The 16,741-nt window shown below is 41.1% G+C and overlaps 1 protein-coding gene across 1 annotated transcript; it reads right to left on the bottom strand.

Annotated features, from left to right (window-relative positions):
* Positions 1 to 15,166: 15,166 nt before the first annotated feature.
* On the bottom strand, positions 15,167 to 15,886 carry LOC111399276. The gene has a single exon (XM_023026537.1). It carries the CDS (start codon positions 15,651 to 15,653, stop codon positions 15,279 to 15,281), a length of 375 nt encoding a protein of 124 aa, XP_022882305.1. The 5' UTR covers positions 15,654 to 15,886; the 3' UTR covers positions 15,167 to 15,278.
* Between the last annotated feature and the right edge of the window lie 855 nt (positions 15,887 to 16,741).

Here is a 16,741-nt window from a genome sequence, read left to right as displayed (position 1 = left end):
ATTCGTTGAATTTGTGAAATTAGGGTTTTTAATAGTCAATTGGGGATTCGAGATCCTAATGATTGCATTTCAATTTATTTCTATACATTAACTTCCAAATTGCGTATTTACATTTTAATCGAGTTTTTGAGTCATTCAATTAGTGAAATTTCGAAATTAGGGTTTTCTTTAAAAATTAGGGTTTCAAATTGGGGATTTCTCCCACAATTAGGGGTTTTCACATTTAAACCAAATTTTCATTCAATTAGATTCGGTTAAGGTCACATTAGTCTAATTAGAGCTAATTCAATCCTCGTGGGAACGATACTTGGACTCATAGTCCATTTTACTACTTGTTAACGAACCGTACACTTGCGGTGGGTTTTAAAATTGAAAGAAATATTTTGTGAACAAGGACAAAGGCAAAGTGTCCCCCCACCAAGAGGACTCTCCACTTTTCAAGAGGAGAATCATCGAGAAGCCAAACCGACGAGGTCAAAAGTAAGGAACCTGAGCCGAGAAGAACTGCAAGTGTGATCGACAGATTAGGGACTCATCACTCGCTGACCCCTACGCAGGACAAACTGACCTGAAACGCCCTTTGGAACAAACAGAACCAGAACTAAACGCGCTTAAAAAACGCATCGTCGAAACCAAACTAACCGACATTCCCTCTTTACCGAGGATGTCCTCATAGAACCACTGCTTGAAAAATTGAAAATTTCCCAGATCATCGCATACGAAGGAGATAGTAACCCCCTCAGCCACCTTGACAAATACACCTCGTGGATGGAACTACAGGGGGTAAGCAATGCAATCATGTGCCGAGCATTTCCCCTGACTCTAGGAGACAAAGCCCAAAGATGGTTTAGAAGGCTACACGAAAGGTCAGTAAAAGATTGGGATGACCTAGGCATGACATTCTTGGCCCAGTTTATGGGCTAACGTCTAGTGAGCATCAAGCAGGGAAGAAGTGAATCCCTCAAAAGCTATTTGAGTAGGTTCAACAAGCAATCCATGGAAGTGAAAAAAATATCTGACGATGCGGCACTTATGGCCGTATTAGTAGGACTAAGACCCAAAACGAGATTCTGGTAGTTAGTACATGAGGATGGCCCAAGGACTTATCACGAGTTCCTGAACCGAGCTGAGAAACACATAAGCGCTGAAGAAGCAACCTCTGACTAAGAGGAAGCACGCGAAATTGACCTCAATGATGTGGTGAAAGAAAAAAACCAAGCCGCAGTCCTCAACCAGAAAGAAAGAAGGATATGATAGAAAGAAAACGTCCCAGGGCTCAGCCGTACAAGTTTCGGGAGTACCACCCACTCAAAGCCTCCTTGGAAGAGGTATTCATGCAAGCCAACACAAAAGAAGCATTTCACAAACCTATAGTCCTAAAAAACGAACAGGCTGCACAACGCCAGGGACGATATTGTCGATACCACAGGACGATGGGCCATGATATTGATAACTGTCGGGACTTAAAAGAGGAAGTTGAATCATTAATTCGACAGGTCGGTTACAAGAGTTTGTGGCCAAGCCAAAAGAAGCAGACCGACCTACGATACAGCAGCCACAGCTGTAGGGGGCCCCACACGAGCCCAACAGGCGATCCCCAACCGTAACCCACCTCCACATGTTGAAATCAAAATGATGGTGGGTGGAAATCAGTATATCGAAGGATCTAGAAGGGCCAGGCGAAGGCAAGCCCGAAGTGCAAAAATCATAACGAACTACTGGAATCAAATCCCTAGGACCAGCATTGACCCCGAATCATTCTGGTTCACGGAAGAAGATTCTGAAGGAATCCTCCAAGACCAAAGTGGCGCCCTGGTGGTCACAATGATGGTCGTCGAAGTAAAAGTCCACCGCACTCTAGTGGACAATGGAAGTTCAGTCAACATATTGTACTCACGAACCTTAGGGCAGTTGGAAATATCAATCCGTTACCTCCAACCATCCAATTACAATGCAATATTGGGATGACCCATTTTGCACGAACTAAAGGCTGCCACGTTAATTTATCATCATTGCGTGAAATTTTCCACCCCTTACGGGACTGGAATTATCCAAGGGGATCAAGCCACTACAAGGGCCTACAACGTCGACCTGTCAAGGGCACAAGTCAACATGCTGAGGAGTAGGACGAACGCACAAGTCGAGGAAGCCAGACCAAAGAGACCAATCGTTACAGATCTCTCAGAGATAGGCATAACGGAAAAAAAATCTCAAAAAAGCCACAGACGAGCAACTATCTTTTGACGAGAAGGAGGCGGACCCACACCCTTACCACGGAGTTATGGTAATCTCGTTGCCTATAGCTGGGGTAACCATCCCCAAAATCTTGGTGGATACAGGAAGCTCTCTGAACATCCTATTCAGCCACACCCTAAAATGGATGGGTATCCCTGCTAACTTTCTTCAACCATACCCAAATATGGTCCTAGGATTAAGCGGAGCCTTGACTTCTGCCAAAAGAACAATCAAACTCAAAGTCGAGTTTGGATTAGCACCTCGGCAGTTGAAGACGAACTCTGAGTTCGTGGTGTTCGACACCCCCTCTCCTTATGATGCTGTGATGGGATAGCACCTACTGTTTAGCTTGAGAGTAGATGTGTCCCTATATCACTATTCTATCAAGTTTCCCACACCCCATGGTGTGGGAAAAGTCAAAGGAAACAGAGAGCTCGTCGAAAGTTGCCAATGGAATACCTGTACCAGTCGTTAACACAGCTTCCTGGGGGTATATATGGCGAATATATGGGAATCCGAACTCATTCCCTTAGACCCACGGACCAGGATCGAAGGCGGAGAACCCGTAGAAGAACTAAAAGGAGTTCGAGTCTGTGCCAATGACCAAACAAAGGAACTCAAAGTTGGGTGCGAGTTGCAGCCCTCCACCCGAAGCAAGATTCTGGCTTTTCTTAAAAGAACCTCGATGTCTTCGCCTGGGATCACAGTGACATGAGAGGAATAGATCCTAATATTGCAAGCCACAAATTACAGGTGGATCCTTCAGCTTGGCCAAAGCAGCAAAAAAGACGACCTCTTAATCCTGAAAGATATGAAGCACTAAACAAAGAGGTGCAAAAGCTATTGAACAACGATTTCCTCAGTGAAGCGAAATATCCGAAGTGGGTCGCAAATTCGGTCCTTGTGAAAAAACACAACGGAGATTGGAGGGTATGTATAGATTTCACCGATCTCAACAAAGCATGCCCCAAAGACAGTTTTCCATTGCCGAGAATAAATCAAATGGTGGATGCCACTGCCGAACATGAGCTACTCAGCTTCATGGACGCGTATTCTGGATACAACCAGATACCAATGTACGGCCCAGATCAAGAGCATACCTCATTCATAACCGATCAAGACTTTACTGCTACAGAGTAATGCCATTCGGTCAAAAAAATGCTAGCGCCACCTACCAGCGACTCGTGAATTCCATGTTTTCCTAGCAGATCGAAAAAACAATGGAAGTGTATGTTGACGATATGTTGGTCAAAAGCATGAAGGCCAAAGACCACTGTCAACACCTAACCAAAATGTTTGATATACTGAGGAAGTATGGAATGAAGTTGAACCCGAGGAAATGTGCTTTCGGGGTTAGTTCTAGAAGATTCCTAGGTTACATTGTAAACAACCGAGGAATCGAGGCAAACCCTGAAAAAATACAAGCTATCTTCTAAATGAAGCCTCCAACTAAACCCAGAGAAGTACAAAGTTTAACCGGAAGGGTTGCGGCCCTTAGTAGGTTCGTCTCCGAATCTATGGACCACTGCAAACCCTTCTTCGACACATTACGAGGTGAAAAGAAGTTCGAATGGACCAAAGAATGCCAAGACGCCTTTAACGAGCTAAAAAGACAATTAGCTCGACCTCCGGTGCGCTCAAAACCTAAGGCAGGCGAGGCCTTGAAGATATATTTATCTGTTTCAGAGAACGCCATTAATGCCTTTCTAACCCGAGAAGAAAATGACATTCAACATCCAGTTTATTACGTAAGCAAAGTGGTTCATGAAGCCTAGGTCAGATACTCGACTGTAGAAAAACTGGCATTCACCCTGCTGATTGCAGCGCAAAAACTGAGGCCATGTTTCTTGGAACATCGCATTGAGGTCCTGACCAACTCTCCATTGAGACAAATGCTACAAAGACCCGACACCTCTGGACGGATGGTAAAATGGGCAGTGGAGCTCAGACAATTCGACATCAAATACATGCCTCGTTCCTCCATAAAAGGCTAGCCACTCGTCGTCTTTGTCTTCGAGTTCTGCAACGTCCCAATTGAAGAACAACAGAAAGAAACCCCTTGGAAACTTTATGTCAACAGTTCATCTACCGGAGAATGATCTGGAGCCGACGTCGTATTAATCGGCCCTGATCACCGCATGTTCTGTGAAGTCTTGCCATTTGACTTCAAAGCCTCAAATAATGAGGTTGAGTACGAAACTCTTATTGTTGGAACAAGGATGGCCTCAGGATTAGGGATCTTCGACCTAATCCTACACAGCGACTCCCAACTAGTCGTGAATCAGGTCAACAATGTATATATGGTGAAAGAAGACATGATGGACAACTACCTACGAGTTGTAAAAAAAGAACTTGAAAGGTTCAAAGCCACCCAAGTCAAACAAATTCCCCGATCTCAGAACAATCACGCCGATGCATTGGCCCGCCTAGCCACCAGTGAGGGAATCGAGGAATTCGATAGCATTCTCGTAGGAAGGATATCCCTACTGTCTACCGAACTGGATAAAGTGGTCCTGATGATGATAGACCCCAAACCAACTTGGCAGGACGAGATCATCGCTTACCTGAAAATCGAAAAATACCCCGAAAACTCTGCAGAGGCTAGAAAGCTCCGAACAAGGTCGGCCAGGTACACTCTCATTGATAATATACTATACAAACGGAGATATTCCGCACCCTTGTTAAGATGCTTGAACGAAGAGGAAGCCCAGCACGCCTTGCAAGACGTTCAAGAAGGAATATGTGGAAACCATTCCGACGGACTCTCGCTGGCCCACAAGATCGTACAACAAGGATACTTTTGGCCTGCAATAAGACAAGATTTTCTTGAATTTGTCAAAAGATGCGATAAGTACCAACGCCTCGCCCCCATCATAAACAATCCACCGCGCGAACTAAACCCAATGACAGTACCTTGGCCCTTTGTAAAATGGGGGGTTGACCTCATTGGACCCATGCCCGTTGGAAAAGGAGGTGTAAAATTCGCCATCGTCGCAGTAGATTATTTCACTAAATGGGCCGAGCCAGAGCCCCTTGCCACCATCACCGAACAGAAAACAACTAATTTTTTGTGGAAATCAGTGATCTGCAGGTTCGGCATACCTCTCTCCATTGTTACGGATAATGGAAAACAGTTCGACAAAGCACGACTTTCGAATTTCTGTGAAGAGCTCGGCATCAAGAAACATTTCTCATCACCAAACCATCCATAGGCAAACGGACAAGTCGAAGCCATTAACAAGATTATTAAGCACACATTGAAAGCGAAACTTGACTTGTTTAAAGGAGGATGGGCTGAGGAACTCCCCAGTGTGTTATGGTTTTATCGTACTACCGCAAGAACAAGCACGAGAGAAACCCCATTTTCAATGGCTTTCAGCATAGAGGTCGTGATCCCACTGGAAATCAACATTCTTTCGCTACGCATAACTGATTACGATGAAGAAAGGAACCATATAGCTCTTCGCACGGAACTCGACCTAATCGAGAAAAAAGGAACAATACCGAACTCAAAAATGCCATTTACAAACAGTGAAACGCCAAGTACTATAATTAAAAAGTGTGAAAAAGAGAATTTGAGGTAGGATCCTTCGTCTTACGGAAAGTATTCCTCCGCACAAGAGAGATCAGCAGTGGATGCCTAGGTTCGAATTGGGAAGGTCCTTATCTGATAACGAAGGTCCTGCTAAAAGGAGCATATGAACTGAAAGATTTGAAGGGTAGATCCTTACCCCACCCTCGGAATGCCGAACACTTTAAGCAATACTACTAGTAAACGAAAAAAGTCCCCTTGTAACGTCAATCACATCAATAAAAAGGGACTTTCTATTTCTTTTGAAACATTTTGCTCAACAATCTACCAGAATCTTATTAAGCCCTACTCCATATACAGGTCAATTTAAGGTCGTATGTGCTGCAACACTTAGTGGAAGATTCCTCCTAAGGAATCTGATTAAACCCTACTCCATATGCAGACCGATCTAAGGTCGTATGAGTTGCGACACTTAGTGGAAGATTCATCTTAAGGAATCTCATTAAGCCCTGCTCCATATGCAGGTCGATCTAAGGTCATATGTGTTGCAACACTTAGTGAAAGAATCTTCCTAAGGAATCTCATTAAGGCCTGCTCCATATGCAGGCCGATCTAAGGTCGCATATGCTTCGACAATTAGTAGAAGATTCCTCCTAAGGAATCTCCCCTCCTAAGGCATCTATAGAGCCCTGCTCTTCAATGTTGGATGAGCTAAGGCCGTATGTGGTACTACACTTGGTAAAAATGCCCAACGTATATACCTGATTCGGAAAGCGCGTACTACACAACTAAGCGAAATTCATTTAAAGTAATTCTACACACTATTATAACGCTCTTACAATTTTTGCTAAGTCTGTGAGAAAAAACTGTACTGAACATAAACAAATTATCCATTTCAAATTAAAACATCATAAATAGTCAAAACAAAGTTCAAATCACAAGTCTAAGAAAACAAAAAAAAATCAATGTTTTTTTTTTCTCTTCAAAAACACCTAAGGGTCCTGGGGGGCAGGGGTAGTATCTCCAACATCCTGAGTTTCTGGTAACACCCGAACTCCGGCAGACTCCGAACACTTTCGCAACTCCTCCTTCTGCCCCTCCAGTGCCTCATCCAGAAAGGCCACATCAAGATCGGGCCTCTCCTTCCTAAGGTGCCCTATCAACTCCTCCAGAGCCACCACATACACATCCTGGGCCACCACGTCAAACTCGGAGGATTCCTTCCAGGCCTCCACCGCCCTGTCAATCTTGGCCTCAACCTCTTCAGCCCTTCTTGTGGCCTGCCTCGCCCTTTCATTGATCTCCTGTACCTTCTTGATGGCCTCTCTAACTTTGCCACGCTCCTCTTCTACCCGAGCTCTGGCCTCTTCCTCCGAGGCCCTCAATACAATGATCTCCTCCATCAATCGCTCCTCGACATCGAGCCTGGAGTTTAGCTCAATCCCCATTTGGTTCAGCTTCTCCTCATACTCCTTCTCCCGTAAAGCAAACTGGGCTTTTTCAGCCTCCATGCTATTGTAAAGGTTGAAGGCCTGATCTTTCGCCTCTACGAGTTTGTCCAGCTCGGACTTCACCTGTTTTTAGAAATTAAAAATCAAGTAAGTCATTAAGGCATTTATAAAATTAATTAAATTAATCAAAACAAGTAAGAGGTATACCTTATCCGCCACTGCCATCATGTACAAAACTGATCGGTGGCCATGGAGTTGAGCAGTGACCAAAGCCTCGCCAATGGGCATCTCATTCAGATAGCCCTGCTCTCTCTCACCCCAGCTCCGGGTAAGTAAATTGGCCGACTCCCTCAAAGCCGAAGTGAGCGCGGCAGTCATGCCCCTAGAAGGAGAAGGAGCTTGGAGGTAGTTCAGAAATATCTCTGGTCTGTGTCCCACCAGACTTTCCCAGTCCGGCCATTGTAAATCTGGGCATCGATCCTTTAAGTTCGCAGAATTGTTCGCCACAGCAGAAGGGGCAATCGGGGATGACAACGAGGGAGACGGTAGGGTCGGGCTCAGCAAAGGCACAGCCTCTGGAATTCTCAGTGATGTCGAGGGTGCAGATCGATTCCTTTTTAACGGAACCTCCCCCTCCACCTCCTTAGAACGGCTCTCCATCCGTTCGGAGACTTTTCTCTTTTTTCCCTTTGCTGCAGCAGCCGCCTTAGCTGCCTTGTAGCCCCGCATTTCATCTTGATGACCTGAGAGAAAATGAAATGCTCAAAAAACATGTATATGCATAAAGAAATTATAATCGCGAATGAAGATCAAAATATTACCTGAGCTGGATGGAGCCGAACTTGAAGCTCGTACTTGCAGTAGTCCGATCCGATATAAGTTCGAATCTGAGATTGCAAACTTACAGGACCTTTGCTTTTTAGGTAATGATCTTGTTTTCTCATCTCTTCTCTGAGTATCTTTGGTTAACGTCACCTTCTTGTAATCTACACAAAGAAAAATACCTAGGTTAGCACTTCGTCAAACATACACCTTCCTGAAAGACTAAAACCCAAAAAGACACTTACATAATGAATGATAAAGCCTGGGAACCACGTCCTCCCTATTCACCTCGATAGAATGAAACTGCCACTCCCCCGATACGTAAAACCATTTTTCATTCCATTTCTTAATTGAGGAAGGGGTGTCTAACACCAAAAAACCTCCTGTCCTTGGCCTAACGCTTGTGTACCACCAGCCTGAGTTCTTCCCATCCTCCTTAAAAGTAAACAGAGAATCGAATTGCTGGACACTCAGCTCGGGATTCTCCATTTGGTCCCACAGAATAAGGGTAGCTATTAAGGTTCGCCACCCGTTAGGGCATAGCTGCATGGGAGCTATGCCCCAAGAAGAAAGGAATTTACGGATCACCCTAGGAAAAGGAAGCCTAAGGCCAGCCTGGAAGATAGCCGAGTTCAAAGCAACACATCCCTCAGGAGGAGTGTCAGCTAGGTCAGATGGCTCTGGTATTATCATAACTACCGAACTAGGGATGGCGTACTTAGCTCCCCAGCTGGCCAACACATCCCCTATCACAACCAACCTATAAGAACACACCCCCACTCCCCGAAATTACTCTCCTCAACATCCCTACTGGATCCCCCTGCTCCCTTGGAACCCTCACGTCCTAAGTCCATCATAGGATGCCCTAGGTCAGTTGGGTTAACTACAGAAATAGGAATGGGGGTAAAAACTTCCCTACAACTGGAGGATGAACTCAAAGTAACTGACTCTTCCTACTGGTTGCCCCATGAATGAACTATAGACTCGTCCGAACTCATGTATGAACTAAGAAAAGAAGCACAAACTGAAAGGAGGCAGTAGATAAGAACAGAAGGATACCTGGGAGACGAACTGAGAAAACGACCTTACTCGAACGAACTTAGAGAAATCGCCCAAATATCTGAGAGAGTAAAATCAGTGAAATAGGAAGAGAAATGATTGACCAAAAACCTGATTTAAAAAAAGGAAAGATGAGAGGGCGTGATCTGAGCCATTCATCCAGAAATAGAGGGAAAATATCAACGGTCTAAAACTCTGGGAGACAAAACAACGTAGTATTGGCCAAGCTTGCTGAAGAAGCTACTTATAATTGGCGTACAGCTCATCCACCTCAAAAGATGACATTTATCATAGCCATAAATGTACTACTTGGAGAAAGTATCATTGAGGTCAGCCCCCCCTACGATAGAGCTGACCTGGGGGTAACTGTTGACATCCGAACTCCGATCCGGTAAAAACAGTTCGCTAACCCCACCTCAATTAAACGTAAGTTCGGCCCACACTCTCAAGTCGGAGTTACCCGCCGTTATCTTAGAAAAACATCATGATTGCCCCTTGTCACATCACCCTATCAATCAAAGACACTTGCCACAGGTGATGTCATCGTCGCCCGGAATGGCCAATTCCAAGTCCTCGAATTCCAGCCCCCCTACAGGTCATCATTACTTTGGCAATACATTGACACATGACTACTAGCCTCATTGACCAATCATTGGAGAATTCGGCGACCCATGTTACAAGCTCGACACTGTTGCTGATTTGATTGATTTGATGTAATTTCGGCTAAAAATCTATATAAATAGTTGAATAGGACCCTTGTAAAAAGAGAGAGAAAATTCAGATAATGACTTATGGCACTATCACATCTTTGTGATCTTTTCTAAACACAAATAGCATTTTTTCTTAAAGTTGGTTCAAAATCATCCTTGCTAATTTTGACATCAACAGGTACAAATGTTAACGCGATATCTAATGTAAGTTCAAGTGTCAAATGATCGGATTACGAATGTCGATAACAACTATTGAAGTGTGGAAACGACATGAAATGTCATGAATTGCATCGATTTGTACTTTTTGTTCAACATTTTCCTAATTTTTGGATTACACATTTCCCAATAAATAGTATTCCAAGTATTAACAATGGAATGAAAATGGGCGAATTGGAGGCTAAGATTGACGAATAGGACAAGTAGGAGATATTATGGGAAAACAGCATGTCAATCAAATGTAAATACAAATAGGTGGAGTTGGTGTGAGGACTTTTAATGTAGTAATGCACACCTCAGTGTTCACTATAAAATAATGGAATTGGCTTCAATATGCAAGCATGTTTCTTTGAACAAAATATTAACGTGAACAAGTTCTTCCGGTGAATATGTCTTCATCAACTGAACGGACTCCACATATTGATGTTGTCATGAATGTATTCGTACCCGATTTTTCAGCGGTTAACCCCATCATCATCGACTCAGAAGCCGATGAAGAAATTAATGTCGTTGTTCCATATATTCTTCAAGCAACGAATCGCTGTCGTAGGGTTTGCCTTCACCCCATTCCGTTCCCTAATCAAATCGATGAAATTGAGCCGCTACATGTTGAAGATGGTAATCATAACGTCGATTGTGAGAACGTACCAATGGAGGTCCCACCGGAAGCAGACCAAGCATTGGTGGACGACGATAATTTCGAGGCGATTCCGATCAAAAATGATGACGTGATAGTGATAAGCTCGGACGACGACGATGACAATGACAATGTTATGTCCTCTTTGTCGGTTGTGGAGGACATGTAGAAGGTTCGATCTTATATTTATAATGTCTAAGCATATCCAATGACATATTTATAGGTATATTGATAATGGATAATTTTTGTGGTGACGACCAATTTGTATGTGCAGTGACCTCGAACATCTACATAGTGATTTTTTACTTTTATTGTGACGACTATTTAGTATGGCCAGTGACATAAGAAAACGAGTCATGCATGGCTTTCTTTTGCATCCATTACCAAGTTGTGTATATAATAACGAAGAAAATTACAGTACTGAAGCAGTTATTAACTTTTGTCTTCATGAAATTACGTGGTAATAAAATCGAACCCTACCGATGACATTCAGAAACAAAATGACTGAAAGCATGTTATGCTCATAAATCTATTCAACACGTAGATAATATATGTTAGCGAATCATTTCATACACAAAATCGAACTCTACGAATTACATTTGGAAAGAAAATGATATAAATCATAAAATGTACAAAAATCTATTGAACACATGGATAGTCCATGTTAGCAAATGATTTCATACACAAAATACACTGGTAATGTTACTTCTCTGTTTCGAGTTCCTACATGTTTGCCTATTTTGTCCGGAACCACCACATTGGCCACATTTTTGGGTACTGGTAGACCGTTTAGTTCTTGACCTTCTACGTTGGGTAGGAAGACGACTTGGTGTTATACGTATATTTGGAGGCAAAATGTTGATGGAATTAATAGTATCGAGAGCAACCCAATCTGACTCCATTCCAACGAGGTAAAGAAGTTCGGTGTCAAAAGCTTGCCAACACTCCGTGGTGTAGTAACGGGAGCACAAGTCGTACAGTGATATACCTTTTGAGCATACGGCGCAGGACACATATGCACATGGAATTTGTCACATCTGAAACTCTCGGCATGAACATGTCTTACCTATAAGGTCGACAGTACACATTTCTGCACTTATGCTAACCTCGAAAACGAGTTCATCCAAATTTCGTATATCCAAGGTTGTACTGGCGTCAAAAGATTGTCTCAATTTTCCCTCCATTTTTTATGTCAGGGTATTATGACAGTTGGTAGATGCATCTCTCCGCTCGAAGAACCATTGTTGCATTAATGTTGTAATGTGTTGGACGAACGAGGTTATAGGAAAACTTCGTTGCCGCCTGAGGACTGAATTCAATGACTCTGCAATGTTATTAGTCATGACGTTGTACCGATTACCAATAAAATTTTCCCATGACCAAGTAGATGGACCACCACGTTCCAAATAAGATGCGACTACTGGCCGAATGGTCTGAATCTGTCTCATCATTTGCTGGAATTCTGATACGCGGTATGTGAGTGCTACACTTTTGAAAAGGAATATGACATTTCGACTACTACACCTAGCAATGACATTTTTATCGATATGCCATATGAAGGCACCGTGGTGTGAAAGCAGGAAAAGCATCGTAATTGCTCGCTTAATGCTGTTCTTCTTGTCGGATACAAACACTAGCTTATTTGAATTATCAACAATATCTTTCAACTTCGTGAAGAACCAATACCATGATGCATTTGTTTCCCCATCGACAACACCCCAAGCAATATGATATATTTGCATGTTGGCATCTTGCGCTGCAGCTACTAGAGTGTTCCGTTATACCGACCCTTCAAATGACTCCCGTCAACGCAAATTACCGACCTCATGATCTCTCGAACCACATATGCTCGGTCTGAATGCTAAGAAAAAGTAGAAGAACCTGGTATTGGGGTTGAGCTCAATGTGTGCGACGGTTCCTGGGTTTCGCTCAATTAACATGTGACAGTATGAAGGCAATTTTTGACAACTCTCTTCAGGTGAAGCGTGAAGAATTCGAAGTCCCTTCTCTTTACCCTGCCACGCTTTACTGTAGCTAATTTGTACACTGAACTCACGTTGTATATCCTCTACAATACCTACGGGAACGTCTGGTTGGTTTCCATCGGCCAATCGTCTGGTAATGTTATGCTCAATCAATGCACTCGTTGCATGAATTTGTGCATTCCATCGAACATCCAAAGAACATGTGTGCACAGGTATGTACCTTCAAATCTTAAAGAAGTCTATACTTTTTATCTTGGAGACTCGTAGTAGCCAATGGCACGTGGTGTCGATGCAGCACACAATAAGAGATTTGGGATTAGACTTCTTGACCCTGAAATGAAAGCATTTAGTCTAAGTCTTGTGTGCAGCTGTTTCTTGGTAAAGAATATCTGATTCTCGTGAATTTCCTGTTGATCAATCGACTGAATTGTATTTTCAATATACAAATTCTCTTCACCTAAACCTACACCCGTGTTATCAATCATTTTTTGCTCTTGTAGTTCGCACACACTGACTGCTTCATGTGCATCTTCTATTGGAAAGGACGTGCCATCCTTGACATGCAGTTCTTTCTCTCCAGCATCATATTCATCTGCAATTACACACAAAGCTGCTTGTGTGTGAATAGAAATGTACCATTGCAAAGCCTCATCGTCGGCTACATCAGCAAGAAGTACATTCATGTTTGGAATTTTAAATTTTAGTTGAATCCGAAACTGCAATATGTCACTATTAAGCTTCTTAAATAATTTATGTACAAGCTCTTCATATTCAATATCACGTCAGACAACAATTGATGTTGTTCGGTTGCCTAACCACTTCCACTCATCATCAATGTTGACGAATGTACCACCGTAAGAGATGACGAATCTCATAACATCAACCATATCTGCATGCCATAAACAAAAAATAGTATCAACTAATAACGAATACCTCAAACGAATATACTAATTATCCGCAAGTAATATACAAAAAAATGTTCCATAATTTCATCATGATATTTGTAATGTTACTCTTGACATTGTTAAAATGACAAGAATGGCATTAAAAGTAACATTCTCGACATTTGTAATTATAGAGAACAACATTTTAAATATCATTCTCGACGTCTATAAAATGTCGAGAGTGACATGACAGATTCCACTTCACTATATGCATTTATCATCTTCTTCATCTTCAACTACCATTTTTGCAAAGAATTTATGCTACAATTAATGACATTTTAACTACAAGAGTACCTTCAATTATTTTGTAACTATGTAATGTAAGAAGGTTATGACAAATATCTACTACTTATTATGACAATCTACCATATTTAAATCAAATATATAACGACAATTACGGCAAATCACTTTTCAATAAATATCAAATAACAAAGAAAATACCTTCTGCCCAAAAATGAGGAGAGCCTACTTGAATTCAAATTTGTATGACATTAAAATTATCGCTATAAACAAATTATTTTTTCTTTTGGAGTACAAACCATAGATTTCTTTCTGATTGTTAATGCTTGCTATTTCATGCTTTTCAATTTTCCAAAAATAATTTGTTAATATCTAAAGAAAAGTGCAGGCAAGTGGACAAGTATGGGTAATAGCAACAATTATTGTGGCTTCTCATAGAAGTCATTGCTCATATTGATATTAATGTCAACTTGTAAAAGAAAAGTTGAAAATTATTTATTCTTTTATTAAGGGTAAAATGAAGAATTTGATGCTAAATTTGACCATTTTTGTAAAGATTATCAAAAGTGGATATTTTTTAATTGAGATATATCAAATTGGACATTTTTGCAAATGCCCCTTATATAAATGGAACGGAGGAGATAATTTATTTAATTGAACTTATCAATTATGACCATTTAAATTGATATTTAAACATCACTAGTGATACTTAAAATTATTACTAGTCTTATTGTATCTCGTGTCTTGCACAGCGTCAATGTGAGATTGGTTGAAAATATGACTTTGTGCGTAAAGCAATTTCTACTACTAGGGGCCCCTATAAAGCAATTTTTACATTGACTGTCCAAAAATCTTTTTAGAAGGACTCCACTTTATTTATTATTTTTTTTTCCAATGTTGTCTATGTAATAAATCTATAAAAGGAAAAATCTAATTAAATAATGAATTATATTTTTGTCCACGATCTTTATCTTCATGTAACTCCATCTACGAAAGTTGGGTTTCGAGATGGTCATTAGAGTCTTCTCCATTGTACTACTAGATCTTAGGCAACTTAAATTTAAGCATTCTACCAGTTTCTAAGTTTGTGGATTCTACATCAATCACATAGTTTTTAACTTGATCTTGACCATTTTGGAGATAGTGATGTTTGAATTTTAGCTGTCTAACTTTCTTATTCAAGGTAAGATCAAACTGGAAATCGACAACTGCATTCAAACTTTTGTTAAGAGATCAATTGGGGTTCATGAAAGATTAAAAACTTCCATAATTGATTTCGATATCATAACAACAAATTCAAAACAAGTAGTTTATAACAAGTACCCTAGTTATTATTCATAAATTTTGTTAAAGTAGCAACGTTATTCATCATCAGTATAGGTTAACCAAATTTAAAGATAGAAAATTAGAAGATTCATTGTTACCTAAACTAATAATGTGATCTGAACTAATTATAAATAACATTATTCACCGTAAAATCAATTCCCTTCAAGTCCCAAATATCATCATCCCACAAAACATCACTATACAATTCAGAATAAGCATCTCCAATAAACTCCATATCCCAAAACGGACACCAACATGTAGCCCATGACATTTGCTCATCCACTTCACTCCACAAACTTCCCCATTCATCCCATTCCATCATATCTTCCACCGCCGTCATGTTACTTTCCTTGGCTTCCAGCTCCTTCTGATCTTCCATCGGCTTCCCCGCCGCCTCTTTCGACATCGCCACCCCCATTCTTGAACCCTTTTTTGTCGACTTTGTGGGTGTTGCCGCCTTGGTTTCTTTTAGGAGGTTCTCCCTTTGCCTCTTCATTTTCTTTGTTTCATTAATTTTGCAATTTTACTATGTATAGAGAGAGCTCCGTAGAAGCAGTGGAGTAATTTAGAAAATCGGTGTGCTTGGTGATGAGAGCATTTTCACAAGTTTCAACGATCACGTGGGCATTTCGTTTTGTTTAAGGCACCAATGATGCATTCAACCTTTTTTATTCGAAATACAATGCTATAATTTTGTGGCATATTCATTGAACATTTAGCATGCAGGTATGTGGAATGGTAGATGATCTGCCACGTATGTAGATTCAATTGCATCACTTATAAAGAATTCAGCCTTCATAATTGTCCTTCTAATTAAATACTGACTTGTTACTCCACACATTAATAGGTTTTTATCCATTTAAATTTCATTTAATTGGCGCTAATTACTCTCTCACCATCATCTTGTATTTTTTTTCACTCTATATAAAAATTGAAGCTTTTTTTTTTTAACAAGTCTGCATTTATTATTATTATTATTATTATTATTATTATTATTATTATTATTATTATTGATTTGAAGATAATATCTTATTATTTTAATTTGGTTTATACAGTTTTAACAAAAAAAGGGAATTGGGAAAGCTCAATGATAATTATATTTACAGCATATTTTTATGTATTTCACAATTTTTTTTTTTATATCCAGGTATCCACTTTACAGTGACTAAATCTTGGAATCTACACCTTGACCCCTCAAGCTGCAGACAGGTTAAACCGCAGGTTATGCCCCAAACTGACCAGTGCTCAAGAGCCCCCCAACTAATCTACCAAAGTGCCAAGCAAGTCGTATTTCCCATCTTTGCACCTTGCCTTCCAATAGAGTTCCTGCATTACAGGAGAATATCTGCCTTCCAAGAGCTTTTCAGGAATCGAACTCACGATCTCTGATCTGCCAATCTTGCAGCGCCCTTATCTTTGCCAGTTGGGATGTGCCCTGAGGGGCTTGCACAATATTTTTTTTTTGCACAAGGTGTCCGGGCTTGCGTCCGACTAGATCCTTGTCCCTGAACCTCCTATCCCTCAGCTGCTCAGAGAGGTAAATCGCAGGATGTGCCCTTGTTGTTACACTTCAAGTGGTCAACA

Source organism: Olea europaea, chromosome 8 (genome assembly GCF_002742605.1).
Source record: "Olea europaea var. sylvestris chromosome 8, O_europaea_v1, whole genome shotgun sequence".
Classification (NCBI taxonomy): Eukaryota; Viridiplantae; Streptophyta; class Magnoliopsida; order Lamiales; family Oleaceae; genus Olea; species Olea europaea.
This window is presented reverse-complemented; position numbering and strand designations above follow the sequence as displayed.

Excerpts from the sequence above, each read along its gene's own strand:
- LOC111399276 (XM_023026537.1), bottom strand. The coding sequence starts at position 15,653 with ATGAAGAGGCAAAGGGAGAACCTCCTAAAAGAAACCAAGGCGGCAACA.